The following is a 15161-nucleotide window of genomic DNA, read 5'->3' as shown; positions in this document are numbered from 1 at the left end:
GAATGTTTTCTGAGTGGTCAACTATCTTGCATTGTCTTGAAATAAAAATGATTTATAAAAAATAGAGAAAGCCACTGTTGTTCCTGAAATTGTTAACTTAGAATCTTGCTACTGTTTGGGATTCTGCCAGGCACTGCCAGGTACTTGTGACAATATGGAGAAGGAGATCGCATTCCAACATGCTCCCTAAAAAATCAGGGTAGACCCTGGCTTCTGCTTTTAATGTTTAAAAAAGGAACTAGAAGAGCTTTTAAACTGGATCACAAGGAAAAGCAGCCAGTTGCTCAGGAGTGCTTCAGGTCCAAAGACTTTGAACTCTATATTCTGTTCTTTGAATTACTATGCTTTGAACCATGCAGTTGACTTGCTTTATGAACTGTACATACTTTCTATGTGGGGATCACCAATAAAGGTGTTTTACCAAAAGATGCTTTCAGTGCTCACTTGGGGGTCTTTTACAAAGCATTCATAAGCCCACCGAGGGCTCACCAAATGCTAAGTTGGGACTACTGTCGGCCCAATGTGGCTGCCGGCGGTTTGTCTACCCTGAGCACATGCCATTTCTGGGGGGGGGAAAGAGAACCTCCGGAAATGGCTTGCACAGTAGTAACCTTGTCAGTAATTGGGCCGCACGGCCACGCAATAAGAGTTCTCTTACCACATGGCTATGTTTGTCTGGGGGCTTTTTACCTGCTGCAGTAAAAAGGGCCCTGGCGCGTAGGAAAAATGACACCCGCAACTAGCGTAGGGCCCTTTTTCCCGCAGCTTGGTAAAAGGACCCCTTGATTATTTTGGCTTGGCCTTTGACTTATCCTCCAGCTTACAGCTTGGGCTTTGCCACCCCATTTCCACCAGGACCTTTCATGTTATTTAGGTGCACTGGTTTGTGGATCTTCTATTTTCACCCTGTTAAACACAAAAGTCATCTTCTTTCTTTAAGGACCGGTGGGGGTCACTTACACACCCTAGCAAGAAGCTGACTACATGACTGAAGCCCCCTATATTATGCAGTTACCATGCAAATCAGCACGTTAACTACTTCTGCACAAGCGTGTTAACTGTTATTGCAGTGGCATAGCAGTTTGCACGTGCTAATTTACGCGTTAACTTCATGTTGAGTTAAGTGGTGAGATCTAGGTGGGTCAAGGGCAGAGAATGGACCTCAACTGCATACTACAGTTAGCGTGCTGTACTATCAGCATGATAACTGTCACTGCTGCAGTTATAACTGGTTCATCTAGCACCTCATCAACAGAAGGTGCTAAGTGCATGTCCATTATTTGCAACCAGGTTTACACGTGCTAGTGCTGTTTTCAATACAGTAACTGCCGAGGTCATGATGAGCACACTCCCAACAATTACTGCAGAGCCTTTGAACTCAGCACATTTTAATTTCTGCTGTTAATGCACGTTAACTGCAAAAACTTAGAGCGCTTTAGTAAAGGACCCCCTAAATGTGGTAGTTAAGAAATGTCAGCAGATAAAGACTTGCACGATCCATCCAGTCTCCCAACAAGGTGGCCAGAGTTGTATCTGGCACTCTCTGCGGGTTCTACTTCTTCATGATGTAAACTCTGACATACCTTATCTCTCCCTACCAATTCAGGGGCATAGACCGTAGAAGTCTGCCTGACACTGGTCCTACTTTCCAACTATTGGCATTGTCATTCAAGCCCACCCCAGCATTGATCCTGATATGTCTTTGCATTTATGGGATCCAGACTGTAGAAGTCTGCCCAGAATTGGTATTACATCCCAACCTCTGAAGCTACTGTCCATGCTCACTTCAGCTATGATGTCATTTAAGCTTTATTTTAATTAGATTCCATTCTTTTTCTATATAGAGGTCCTCCGTGTTTATCCCATGCATTCTTGAATTCCGTCACCATTTTTGTCTTCACAACCTCCCTGGGAGGGCATTCCAAGAATCCACCACATTTTCTGTGAAAAACATATTTGCTGATGTTGCTCCTAAGTCTCCCACTCTACAACCTCAACTCATGACCTACCACTTCCCCATCTCTAAAAAAGATAGTTTGCATAGTAATACTTAAAAAAAAATTATTTATGAAATTTTAAATGTAGAAACCAAGCAATATACTTGTACAGTAAAGTGAAATACAAAACAAGAAGACTGACATCATACCTTATGACATCATTTAAATCCATATCCAAGAAAATATCACTGAAGTCCACAACTACAGATCCAAGAATACAAAAAAGAAGGCGTAATAAGAACACTTTAAAGTAAGCAGTTTATACCTGAAATATTCACAGTTATACAGATATTCTTTCATGAAGAGCTAGCTATCATTGCCCATAATACATTTCGCCACTAAGAAGGCAGAGAGGTGAGAACTCTCAAAAAAGACATATTTTGTAGCATGGTACCTAACACCACATTTGCACAGATCTCTAAGAAAGAAAGTAGCACCGAGCTGAAGTACATCTGGCTTCATCAACAAGAACTGCCTATGTCTTTTTTGAGTATCCCTAGATACATCAGATAAAATATGAACTTTAAGACCTAAAAAGGTCTTATCTCTATTCTTAAATAACATTTTTATTAACCAGTGTGGCTACCAAAGTTGCGACTGTTGCTGTCTCTGTATCTAAAGATTCCAGGATGGCTGAAACATCAAGTGGAGCTCCATTTTGCTCCATATTATTCTGTCTCTTTGGAGTTCTCGATGGCAAATAATAAGCTTGAGAAAAAGGTGGTATATTCTCTTCAGAGATCCCCTTATTCCTCCTTTCCTCTAGGAAATACATTTTCAGGTCTTCAAGTCTCTTCTCATATGTCTTGTGTCACCTTCCTCTGAACTGCTTCAAGTCTTTTGATGTCCTTAGTGAGATATGGCCTCCAAAATGGAACATAATACTCCAAATGGGGCATTAACACCTACTTTCTTCTACTGGGTTCAATTCCCAATGCAGGTCCTTGTGATTCTGGGCAAGTCATTTAACTCTCCATTGCACCAGGTACAAAATAAGTACCTGTATATGTACTTTAATTGTAACCACAAAAAGACAGTTTATCAAATCCCATTCCCTCTTCTCCTTTCCTTTTCCCTACTGAATATGCCTCTCTCTATGTAGCCTAGCATCCTTCTGACTATGACCACCACCTTGTCATATTGTGTTGTTGCCTCAAGATCCCCTAACACTATTACCCCAAGGACCCTCTTCCAGTCTGTACTTATCAACCTCTCACCCCCCCCCCCCCCCCCCGCTAACAAATAAAGCTCTTATGGGTTTCTACGCCCATGTGTATCACTCTGCACTTCTTTGCATGAAATTTGAATTGCCAATCAACAGATCATTCTAACCTTTTTAGATCACTTATCATGTTGTCCACTCACTCTAGCCCTCCGGGGTATCCACTGTGATGCAAATCTATCGTATCATCCGCAAAAGGCAAACTTTTCTTTTTAACACTTCAGCGATGTCACTCACAAATATATTGAATAGAATCGGCCCCAATACCAATCCATGAAGGACTGCACTACTCAATTTTCTTTTCTCCAAGTCATCTGTCAGTCAATAATTTTCTAATCCAGTTCACCACTTTGGGTCCTAACTTCAGCTCATCCACTAACTTCAGCCCGTCCAATTTATTCACAAACCTTCTATGAGGAAACATGTTAAACGTTTTGCTGAAATCCAAATAGACCACAACTAGCATGTTCTCTGCTCACCCAAAGAAATCAATTAGCTTCATTTGACATGATTTTTCTTCTGGTAAAACCACATTGCCTCAGATCTTGTAAGCCATTGGATTCCAGCAATTTTATTAAACTGTTCTTCAGCAGTGCCTCCTTTATTTTTCCTACCACCAAGTGAAGCTTACCATTTTTCCTACCACCAAGTGAGGCTTACCAGTCTATAGTTTTCCATGTCTTCTTTGTCACCATTTTTGTGGAGAGGGACCACATCCGTTCTTCTTTAATCCCATGGAACCTCCTCTGTCTTCAAGGATCTATCATACCAATCTTTAAGAAGGCTCACAGGACTTTTTTGAGCTCCTTTGATATCCTCAGATGTATCTCATCTGCCCCTGTGGCTTTGTCCACTTGCAGTTTTTCCAGTTGTTCATAAACATTTTCTTCCATGAACAGTGCAATATCTGCTCCACTTCCATATATGCCTTTGTCAGCTGACAGAGATCCTTCTCCAGGATTTTCTTCCATGAACACAAAACAGAAGTATTTATTATGTCCACCTTTTCCTCATCACTCTTCACCTATTGATTCTCAGCCACTTTCAGGCTCACAATTCCATTTCTAGCCTTCCTCCTTTCCCTAATATACCTGAAGAAGTCTTGTCACCTCTTTTATGTCCCTAGCCATTTTTTCTTCCACCTGTGCTTTCACCAGCCATATTTCTCTTGAGTTTTGTGAGGTGCCTTTATTCCTTCAGGCATTTGTTAGGTGAACCATATAGGTTTCCTTTTCCTCTTGATGTTGTTTACTTTCCTTACATAAAAACCTGTTGCCATTTTTATAGCTCTTTTCAGTTTGGACCATTGATTTCCCACTTCTCTTATATCCTCCCATCCTGCTAGCTCCTTCTTCAGGTACTCCTTCATTCTACTAAACTCAGCATGTCTGAAATCCAGAACATTGAGTTTTGTGGGTCTAAACTCTGCTTTAGTTCTTAAATCGAACCATATGGTGTAATGATCACTACTGCTCAGGGGGTAACCCACCCAGACATTAGACACATTTTCCCAATTTGTGAGCATGAGATCTGTTACATTTTTCAGTTTCATAATTGTTTGCTTCATGTCCCCTAAATTATCATCTTCAAAGCTAATTTTGGGGGTATCTCCCTAGAACGCTCCTCAGTAAAGACCAAAGCAATTAGGTTTTTTTGCTATGGCTATGTCCTCGGATCACTAGTTGACCCCATGGTCATCTAGTGATCTTATCAATTCCCCTGTGGACTTCTTACTTTAGATATACTAGATAATGTTTTTATCATTAGTCTTTAGTGTAGGTTTCTTCTCAAATACTTTCTTGGTCTACCTACAGTTTCACATTTAATTTAATCAAGATTATGTCTGTTCCTACTCTTCTCATTTGGAGCTGCCTTTCTTTTTTTTTTTTTTTCAAAAGATGCATTTTTTTCTATTTAATTGCCTCTTTTACCTCAATTTGCAGAGAGTCATTTTGTCTTCCATCAATCTTTTTTAATGAATAAAATATATTTTAACTGGGCTTCTTATACTGCATTTTTAAAGTTTCCAACTGCTCTTTTTAGATGTCCGCTTTTAGAGTTATCTGCTATCGCAGTAGTTTTATTTAATGACCTTTTCTCCAGTGATTATGTCAAATTTGATTGCATTATGTTCACTGTTGCCAAGCAGCTCTGGCACCATTACCTTTTGTAACAGGTCCTGCATTCCGCTGTGAACTAGATTTAAAATAATTCCCCTATTATTGTTTCCAGGACCAGCTGCTCCATGAAGCAGTTATTTATGGTATCTAGAAGCAGTACCTCCCTTGCATGTTCTGAGGAAACAGTGCTGGGGTCATTGAAATCTCTCATTATTATTGTGTTGCCAGTTTTATTAACTTTTCTAGCATTTTACAGTCTTCTTCTCCATCATAGTCAAGAGGTGGTAGCATCCTGTTCCCCATCACATGTAGAATTTCTATCAATAAAGATTCCTGAATGCAGTCTGTTCTTGCAGAATCTTTATCCTGCTTTCCTGTATATTATCCTTAACAGACAGAGAGTGCTTCTATAACAGGGTGCCTACCAGGGGCATAGCCAAAAGTCCATTTTTTTGGGGGGGGGGAGGGCGGGACCAAAGGTAGACAAAGGGGGCCAGGTATTCTCTCCCTTCCCCCCTGCCGCTGCCTCAAATGCCATAGCTAAGCATATCCACCAGCTGAAGAGGTCTCCAGCGCGCATCTCGGCACTTACTGCTAGAGCAATACTAAAGTCAAAGGCGCACTTCTGCACTCCCGTGTATGCTCAGTTCTGTCACTGAACTGAGCATGTGTGAGAGAGCCAGCATCGGCAGTTGAACTGCATCTGCTGAACTAAGTGCTGCTCAAACAGCTCAGGTGGGACTTGTACAAGAGATCTCTTTGGCTGGTGGGGGCTTGGCATCCTCGCCAGCCATTAAAGCAGAGGGAGCCTAGGCCCTCGAAGCCCCTCTGTGTGTACCCCACTGGTGTCTTCTAAAGATGTTGTTTATTGCACCTATTTCTAGCCTATTCTATAAAGTAGGTGCTTACTTTTCTCGATGGAATATTAGCACAAGAAGCCAATAATGTGCTTTCAATCTTATAGTGGGTGTAAATGCCCACACCCAGTTGTGTGCAAGGACACATGTAAATTATACCATTCTATAATTTATCTATGTAACTGGTTTTCTTGCCCACTGGGATATATTGCCATGAGATCATGGCACATACTTTTCTGCTAGTCGGTATTCTATAAGAAGTCATTTACGCATGTAGGTAGCAGGGGCGTAGCCAGACTTCGGCGGGAGGGGGGTCCAGAGCCCGAGGTGAGGGGGCACATTTTACCCCCCCCCCGGCGCCGCCACCCCCCGCCATTGATAACCCCCCCGCCATTGCTAACCCCCCACCAACTTTAACCCCCCCAACATTGCCGACCCCCCCCTGCCGACGACCCGATGACCCCCCTCCCGCCACCGCCTACCTTTGCTGGCGGAGGACCCCAACCCCCACCAGCCGTCAAGGTCCTCTTCTTCCCAATCCCACGCAAGGCTTTGTTCTAGTCTGACGTCCTGCAAGATGGCTTCGTTCTGTTTCTGTCTGCACGTACAATGTGCAGGACGTCAGACTAGAACGAAGCCTTCCGCGGGATTGGGAAGAAGAGGACCTCAGCTGGCAGGGGTTGGGGTCCCCCGCCAGCAAAGGTAGGCGATGGCAGGTTGGCGGCGGGAGAGGGGGTCGAGAGGGTCATCGGCAGGGGGGTCCAGGGGCAAATCTACGGGGGCCCAGGCCCCCATGGCCCCATACTGGCTACGCCACTGGCTTATGCATTCCTTTAGAAAATTGGTGCAACTTACACACCTGCCGCATAAGTAAAGCGGCCCATTATAAAATTACCCTCCATTTTGTTTTTCTTCTCAAGTTTTATTAGATGCTCCAAAAGTAGTACAATAGAGTCATGCCAACACAATCATATTGCAAACAAAATACATAGAATCTTCTGCTACAATGGGTCAACAAATAGAGTACCAAAGTTTTCAATAAAGAGTCCCCACCCTACACCATTCCCCCAGAGGGAAAGAAAAAAAGAAAAAAAGAAGGGGGGGAATCAACAGAGTCAAATGTTTAAAAAGTCTTCTTCCAGTGACATGAGTAAGCGAATCCCAAAAGACTCCCAAAGGTAACAACATGTCTTCCCCTAAACAGAGTCCAAGTCAGTAAAACAGCGGTGCTCCAGACATGCCTGTGTTACTATAAGGGATCTCCACTGAGACAGAGTAGGTGATTCAGATGACAACCAAAAGAGCAAAATGTATTTCTTTCCGAAGAGTGTAGATCCCTGCAAAAATGTTGCACTTTGCAAATTTTGCAAACCGCTTCAGGCATTCTCATAAGGTTCAATATTCAAAGTGATTTAAATGGCTAGGAGAGACTACTGGCCCTTTAAATGGCTTGCATGAGGCTATCCAGTAGTATTCAGTGGCACTTAACTGGTTATTGCCGCTTAACATCCATGGCGGCCGGCCATCCTATACCTGGCTAGGTTAGGGACAGAAATGGGTAGGGCATGGGTGAGGCCAGAACTTAGCTGGTTACTGGTGAATTTCAACCAGATAACCAGCTAAGTAACCTCAAAGTTAGGACAGCAAAAAGGCTGTCCTAACTTTATGTGCTGAAGTTAACTGGGAGCCGATCTGAATACTGACCAGTGCCTGAATAATTTCCGGGTGACTGCTGAGATGGATATTCAATGCCGGAGACATGGATATTCAATGCCAGAAACCACGCATGCCTCGGCATTGAATAACTGGGGTGTGAGTGGCTCAAACAGGCTGAATATTGGACAGATTCCCCCAAATTCTATAAATGGTGCCTTAAAGTTAAATTGTGTTCCTAAAGGTGGAAGTTATCAATGTGGGCTACTGTTCAGATGTGTTATTTTGCTGTTAACCCGGGTTATTAGTAACTAGGTCTCATCGCATAAAATGGGACCAATGCTAAACTAGCATGAGTTAGTGGTAAAATAACACATCTTAATGGTAGCCCACATTGATAACTTCCCCCGTAAATGTATTTAATTTTCAATAATATATTATTTGTAGTAATTCATGTCATCTATTCGTTTTCTAATGTCTCTTCTGAAATGAAACTGGCAATATCACCTTATTTAAGATTTAGTAGCTAACACAAATATACAACACAATCAGCTTTTTTTTTTAAACTCAATAATCCACTAATTGATGTAACAAAGAAAATTGAATCTTACATGCTGAACATCCTCGATTATTTTGCAGTTCTCTTCTTTCATATTGATCAAACTTATCGTCTTTGCTCTGTATACACATAAAAATTCATACAAATGGTTAGAATTGTTTGATTGGACATAACAGCTTCCTAAGATAGCATTATAGTATCTCATACAGTAGACTGAGAAAGGGACATTGGAGAAATTCCATAAGGGGCTGCATAGTTTTAAGTGGTAAATGGAAGTATGCTAGTAATTTACTCAGCTAAGTGAGTGAATACATGTGTACAAGGACTTCAAAAATACCAACTAGAGGAAAGGTACATAGAAACAGAAAAATGTAGGCAGATAAAGACCATATGGCCTATCCAGTCTGCCCATCCATGCCATCTATTAACACTCCCTTAGAGATCCTTTATACTTGACCCAAGTTCTCTTAAATACAGATAGTTTTCATCTCCACCACTTCCACTGGGAGGCCGTTCCACGAATTCATTACCCTTTCTGTAAAAAAGTATTTCCTCATATAACTTCTGAGTCTATCCTTTTTCACCTTCAGCCTATGCTCCCTCGTTCCAGTGCTTCATTTCAATTAGACTCACCTCCTATGCATTTATGCTGCATAGGTGTTTAAATATCTCTTTGAGGATCAGCTGTTCCCAGAGACAGATCACAGTCAGTTTTTATATCTATAGACTTATTGATTTCCTAACTCTTTTTAAAAATAGTCAAAACAATTTGTAATTCCTGATAAAATGTATTAGTATTCTTTTCTATCTCACTTAGAACATAACATAACATAGACTTCTTGAATATATTTACGGTGCTTCTCTCTGAAAAGCTCCTGCTGAACGTAAGCCCATTTTCTGTCTCATTCCCTGAACAGCTTCATATTGCCTCATCCAAACAACTGAAAAACTGATGTCATAGTAACGTGAGTAACATAGTAGATGACGACAGAGAAAGACCTGCACGGTCCATCCAGTCTGCCCAACAAGATAAACTCATATGTGTTACTTTTTTGTGTTACCTGACCTTGATTTGTATCTGCCATTTTCAGGGCACAGACCATAGAAGTCTGCCCAGCACTAGCCCCACCTCCCCCTATCAGCTCTGCCACCCATTCTCTGCTAAGCTTCTGAGGATCCATTCCTTCTGAACAGGAGTCCTTTATGTTTATCCCACGTGTTTTTGAATTCTGTTACCGTTTTCCTCTCCACCACCTCCCGCGGGAGGGCATTCCAAGTCAGTGGGTAGCTAGACACTGAAGGAGAAGGACATACTACAGGAGGCTCTGTGGTTGGAGGAAGGGAGGGGAGCAAGGCCTAGCTCCCTTCCCAGCCATGAGGCAGGGCTCTGGGGAGTGCTCCTCAGGGCAGGGCCCGGCTCGGGAAACGGCCGGGCCCAGCTACCAGGAGAGACGGAGAAGCAGCTCTCAGCCGAGCCTGGCCCCTGGGAGAAGAGAGCGGAGTCCCCTGGACCGTGGAGCCTCGAGGTCCAGGGGGGACAGTGGACCCAGCACCCCTCCCATGACCCAGCGGTTACCGGGTAAGGAGCACGAAGAGCATGGGAGGGGGAGGCAGAGGGTGAGAGTCCCGCAGGCCCAGAAAGTGGCAGAACAGAGGATGGAAGAGGGTCAGCAGCTTCAGCCGGTGCTGGACCCGTTGTACAGTGAGGATGAGTGGTCTGAGGAAGAGGAGGAGGAGGGGGTAGGGCAGCTGGGAAGCAGCAGCCCTGATTCTTCAGCCAGAGGTATCGTGGACAGGGTGAGGAGGATTGAAGCCCTGGGGAAGGAGGTGGAAGTGCTGGGGAAAAAACTAAACAGGGCTAGAACCCTGCAGAAGTTGGCCCCAGCAGCACAGAAGAGTCTGTATGGAAAGGAAGAAGCTCGTTTGAGAAAGCAGCTTTGCCTGAAAAGAAAGGTGTTGGACTCCCTGAAGAAGGGCTCTGATAACCCTTTAAGGGAACTCTATATTACCAGGGAAAGATTTCAACCCAGGACAGTGCCAAACCAGAATCAGCCAGAGGAAACAGGAGAGTTGGTATCTAAGGATTGTTTTACAAAACACCAGGTTGCAGTAGATAATGTGGTGGGGACAAGCAGTCAAGACACTTTACAATTTATGAAGAATCTAGCAACTCAGAACCCTGCAAACCTTACCTTAGAGGCAGCTGCCAGGGAAGAGAGGGAAGGAGTTGAAGAGACCTCAGGTGGTGCTGCAGAGACTATGGCTGAAAACACAATGGAGTTGGAACTCAGTCAGCCTACACATTCTGCTGTCTTTGAAACTGAGGACGGTGACTTGGGGTTTTGTGTTATTTCACAAAAAGTGCCTGCACTACCCAACACTGATGCAGGCAACAGTTTGACAGGGAAGGTGAACACTGGAAAGCAAGCTGGAAAGCATACTGACATTGGGAGTGTGGACACTAATGAACAGCAGGTCTTAGGGCTGCAGACACAGGTGAGCTTAGTTAGCTCCCTGATTGAGGCACCAGGTTTACAGCCACAAGTGGTGGATTCAGCAGTACAACCAGGCTCAGGGAATCCCCAGCACAGAAGGGAAGATGAGATGAACTCTGGCTCTGTAAAAACTGTAAGCAGCCTCACGCGGGACCTGCTGGTGCAGGGAGAACAGAGCTCTCCTCAGAGTGTATCAGCAGTCTCTCTGACAGAAGATATTGCTGGGGGATCTGCAACCCAGGCAGAGGGAGCTCACTCCCAGGGAAGCATTGTGAAAGCTAAGGACTGTTCAGAACTGGTTATAGATTCCAGGGGGCTCAGTTCTCTGGGCACTGACTGTGGGCAGGGGGGAGGGGGAGGGGATGATGTTCAGGATATGTTGATTTGTGATGTGAGGGAGGGGGTAAGGGGGAAGGGGCAGAGGGTTTGGGGAACTGTTCTGTTGGTGAAAAGGTTGGTGAACGGGTTGCTGTTCCAGTTTGTGGAAGGGGGGAGGGGGTTGATGGGGAGATGGTAAGGGAAGGTAAAGGGGGTGGGCAGGATCAGCAGGTGGGGGGGAAGGGATCTTCAGGCAAGGAAGGGATAAGCTCAGGGAGGAGGGGAAGTCAGTGGAGGCAGGGTCAGCCCTCCTTTGCAGATGTGGTTAATAGGGAAGGAGGAAGAGGGAAGGGGCAGTTTTCCTTTAGTAATGACACAGATGCTGGGTTCAGGGGAGGTAGGGGTTATGGGCAACCGCCCAAGAGAAGGAATGTGGTCCAAATCAAGTGGGTGGGGGAGGGGGGTATGCCTTCACGTGATACAGTGTTGAAACTAGTTTTGGGGTTAGGGTTTGTCCCAGAAGACCTCTATGCCTGTATTCATCCAGTTAATCTCCCAGAATACGATGTCAGTTTTCTGACCCAGAGAGGCATGGAGGTCTTCTGGGAAAAGTATGAGGGGGTAAGAGGAAGGGGGGATTGGAAATATTATAGGGTAGTTCCCATCAGTCGGCCAGATCTGGTGCAGGTGACTCTGCTAGTCCGTAACGAGTCCATCTCAGGGGCAGACTTGGCCTTTTGGCTGCACAGGTATGCCGAGTTGAGGACTCCATTGACCAAGCTCCCGGATCCCAGTAGAGTCTGGGCGGGGGGGTGGGGGGCTTTGGTTAAACTTCACCAGGTAGGGCAGGTAGTACAACACATTCCTTCAGCGGCTTTTATTGGAAGGGACAGAATCCTGTGTTTTTACAAGGGACAGCCAAGACAATGTTTTCGGTGTGGGTCTTTCCGCCATTTTAGCATGTCCTGCCCAGTACAGCAATGTGCTAAGTGCGGATCGAAAGATCATCCCACCGAAGAGTGTTCTTCGATCAGGTGCAATCTTTGTGATGGTCTGGGGCATGCCTTCCGGGACTGCCCTAGGGCGTCGCATAATGAGGGGAGGGAAGAGGAGGTGCAGGAGGAGGGGGTGGGGGGGGGGGGGGGTTCAGGGTCGGGATCAGGGGGCAAGGGGAGCACAGAGGGAGGTTGTGGAGGTGGGGGTTCCAGAGGCAGCAGCACAGGTGAGGAAACAGGGGCAAGGGCTGGAAGGGGTAGATGAATGGGCCCAGGTCCCCAAGAAGCAGAAGGGGGTGAAGGGGAAGGGTAGAGGGATTTCAGGGGGGTCAGGAGAGGGGGCTCGGCAAGAGAGGGAGACAGGAAACCGGTTTCAGGTTTTGGCAGAGGAAGAGGAGGTGGTGGAAGAAGAAGGGGAAGGGGTCGGTGGGGTTGTGGGGGGAGGGGAGGAAGGAAAGAGGAAATTAGAGGGGGTGGAGGGAGAGGGGGGTAAGCGTAAGAAGAAGGGGGGAAGGTTAGGAGGATGGAAATTAGTGTGGAGGGTGGGGGCGGGTTGGACGGGGAGGGGGAAGAGGGGGGCAGGAGAGGGGGAGAAGCTTATGAGGCGATCGGATAGAATTCGAGCTCTACAGGGGAAGGATCACGGGAGTGAGAGGGGGAAGGTTCAGGGGGTGGGAGGGGATCAGAGGGGGGAGGGGGGGCAAATAGAGGAAGGAGGGCGGGGGGGTTTGTCTTTGTCTGAAGAGGAGGGGGGGTTGGATGAGTCTAAGAAGAAGAAGGGAAGGAAGAAGGGCGGGGGGGGAGGGGGTGGGGAAGGAGGAAGGTTTTGAAGCCGGGGTTAGGGATTGGGCGGAGGAAGAAGTGGTTGAAGAAGGGGTCTGGGCTCTAGGTAGGGGTGATGTGAAGGAAGCAGTTCAGCAGGAAGAGGTTGGGAGACAGTCATCTTTCCCTACATAATGGCAGGTATTATATTATTATTTGCCACTCTGAATGTGGCGAGTGTGGCCTCCCAGAGGGCGCAATGTTTGGCCTTTGAGGGCCTCTCCACGATCCAGGCAGACTGTTTCCTAATCCAGGAGACACGCTTGCAAACTATGGAGGCAATCAGGCGTGCGAGGAGGGCCTGGAGATGGGGGCCTTCGGTTTGGGGCTTGGCAGGGGACAGGTATGGGGGGGTAGGGATATTATTTAAAACACATAAGGTACAGATTCAAAGGGTGATGGAATTAGGAGTAGGGAGGTGTTTGGTGGTGGATGTTTTGTGGCACGGGGTGGCTTCCCGGATTATTAATGTTTATGGGCCACAAAGTAAGAGGGAACGTTCACGGTTATTTGGTAAAATTAAACCTTATTTATACACGGCACGTCAGGTGGTTTGGGGGGGGGGGGGGGATTTTAACACCATTTTGAGGAAACAGGATAGTGGAGGAAGGGCAGCGCAGGTGAGGTATGATGGGATACGGCTAGCTGGGATAATGAAAGGGGCAGGGTTGGTAGATGTGCACCTTGAATTTTCACCAGAGGTGGAGGGTTTCACATTTGCACGAGGACAGTGTAGGAGCAGGATAGACAGATTTTTGGTCCGGGAAGGGGCATGCGTTCGGGGGCCCAGGTTGGTGGACGTGGACTTCTCGGACCATAAACTGGTGTTGGTGGAGGTGGGGGGTTGGGCGGGGCATAGGCCGGGGAGGGGGTTATGGCGGCTTAACCTTAAATGGGTTACCGATAAGAAGGTCAAGGAGGAATATCGGGCCTTTTTGAGTGACCAGCTTTCGATCCAGGGTATTTTTCCCTCCATTGGAGAGTGGTGGGAGTTAGTGAAGAGGCGGACGAGGTTTTTTTTCACCCGTCAAGCTCGGAGAGAAGGAAGGGAGAGAACTCGGCTGGGGACTGCCATTAAGAAACGAAGGGACTATCTACTCTCCAATGGAGGGAGAAAGGAGGATATTCTGGATTTGCAGGAGCAACTTGAAAAGGTCCAGTATGATCGATATGCCTCCTTGGTCTATGAACGGGACTTTGGGAAATTGGTCAGCCCAGACCCATTTATGTGTTGCAAGGAGCGGAGGGAGCATAGGATTGTGGGGGGTTTAAGGGACATGGGAGGGGTAGTTCAGGTGTCGAAGGAGGGGATTCTAAAGGTGGTGGAAGAGCACTTTGCACGATTTTTTTCAGATAAGCAAGTGGATAAGGAAGTGATGGGTCACTATATTGCGGGGACACCGGGGGTGGGAAGGGGGGGCCCGTCTCTTCAGGCCCTGTTGCGCCCCTGGTCGCTGGGGGAGGTAGAAGAGGCCATTGGGGCCTTAAGGAGGAAGACAGCACCAGGGCCAGATGGACTCACAACAGAGTACTATCAGGCATTTAAGCACCAGGGCCAGATGGACTCACAACAGAGTACTATCAGGCATTTAAGCACCTTCTGGCCCCAATCCTGCTGCAAGTCTGGGAGGCTGCACGTCAGCAGGGGGTTTTACCCCAATCCCTGACCGAGGCAGCGTTGATTCTTCTGAGTAAGGGAAAAGATCCAGAGTCCTTGGCCAACTGGCGTCCGATTGCCCTGCTCAATGGTGATCGGAAGATATTCGCGCATATGCTTCTGAATAGGATGAAGGAGGTGGTGGGGGGGGTGTTGGCAAGTTCACAGGCCTGTGGGATTAAGGGGAGGGGGGTTCTGGAGGCAGCAGCTTGGGTAAGGGAAGGGGTGGAACATAGTCGGGGGGAAGGAAGACTAATGGTGGCATTAGATCAGGATAAGGCTTTTGACAGGGTACAGTGGGCGTTTCTTTGGCAGGTTTTAGAGCACTATGGGTTTCCTAGGGAATGGGTGGCTCAATTACGTTTATTGTACACGAGGGCACGGTGTTTTCCCCTGGTGAACGGTTGGAAAGGGAATAGGTTCGGGGTGACAGCAGGGGTGCGGCAGGGATGTCCTTTAAGCCCGG

General features: G+C 46.5%; 1 protein-coding gene across 1 annotated transcript in view; it reads right to left on the bottom strand.

Annotated features, from left to right (window-relative positions):
- The window catches only part of SLC26A7 (solute carrier family 26 member 7), a 251360-nt gene that overhangs the window by 46326 nt on the left and 189873 nt on the right, over positions 1-15161 (bottom strand). The window contains exon 12 of the mRNA XM_030216448.1: positions 8461-8527. Within this exon, the coding sequence (XP_030072308.1) occupies positions 8461-8527 (67 nt within the window). The remainder of the gene's footprint in view (positions 1-8460; positions 8528-15161) is intronic.

The sequence above is a fragment of the Microcaecilia unicolor genome, chromosome 1 (genome assembly GCF_901765095.1).
Source record: "Microcaecilia unicolor chromosome 1, aMicUni1.1, whole genome shotgun sequence".
In the NCBI taxonomy this organism is placed as follows: domain Eukaryota; kingdom Metazoa; phylum Chordata; class Amphibia; order Gymnophiona; family Siphonopidae; genus Microcaecilia; species Microcaecilia unicolor.
This window is presented reverse-complemented; position numbering and strand designations above follow the sequence as displayed.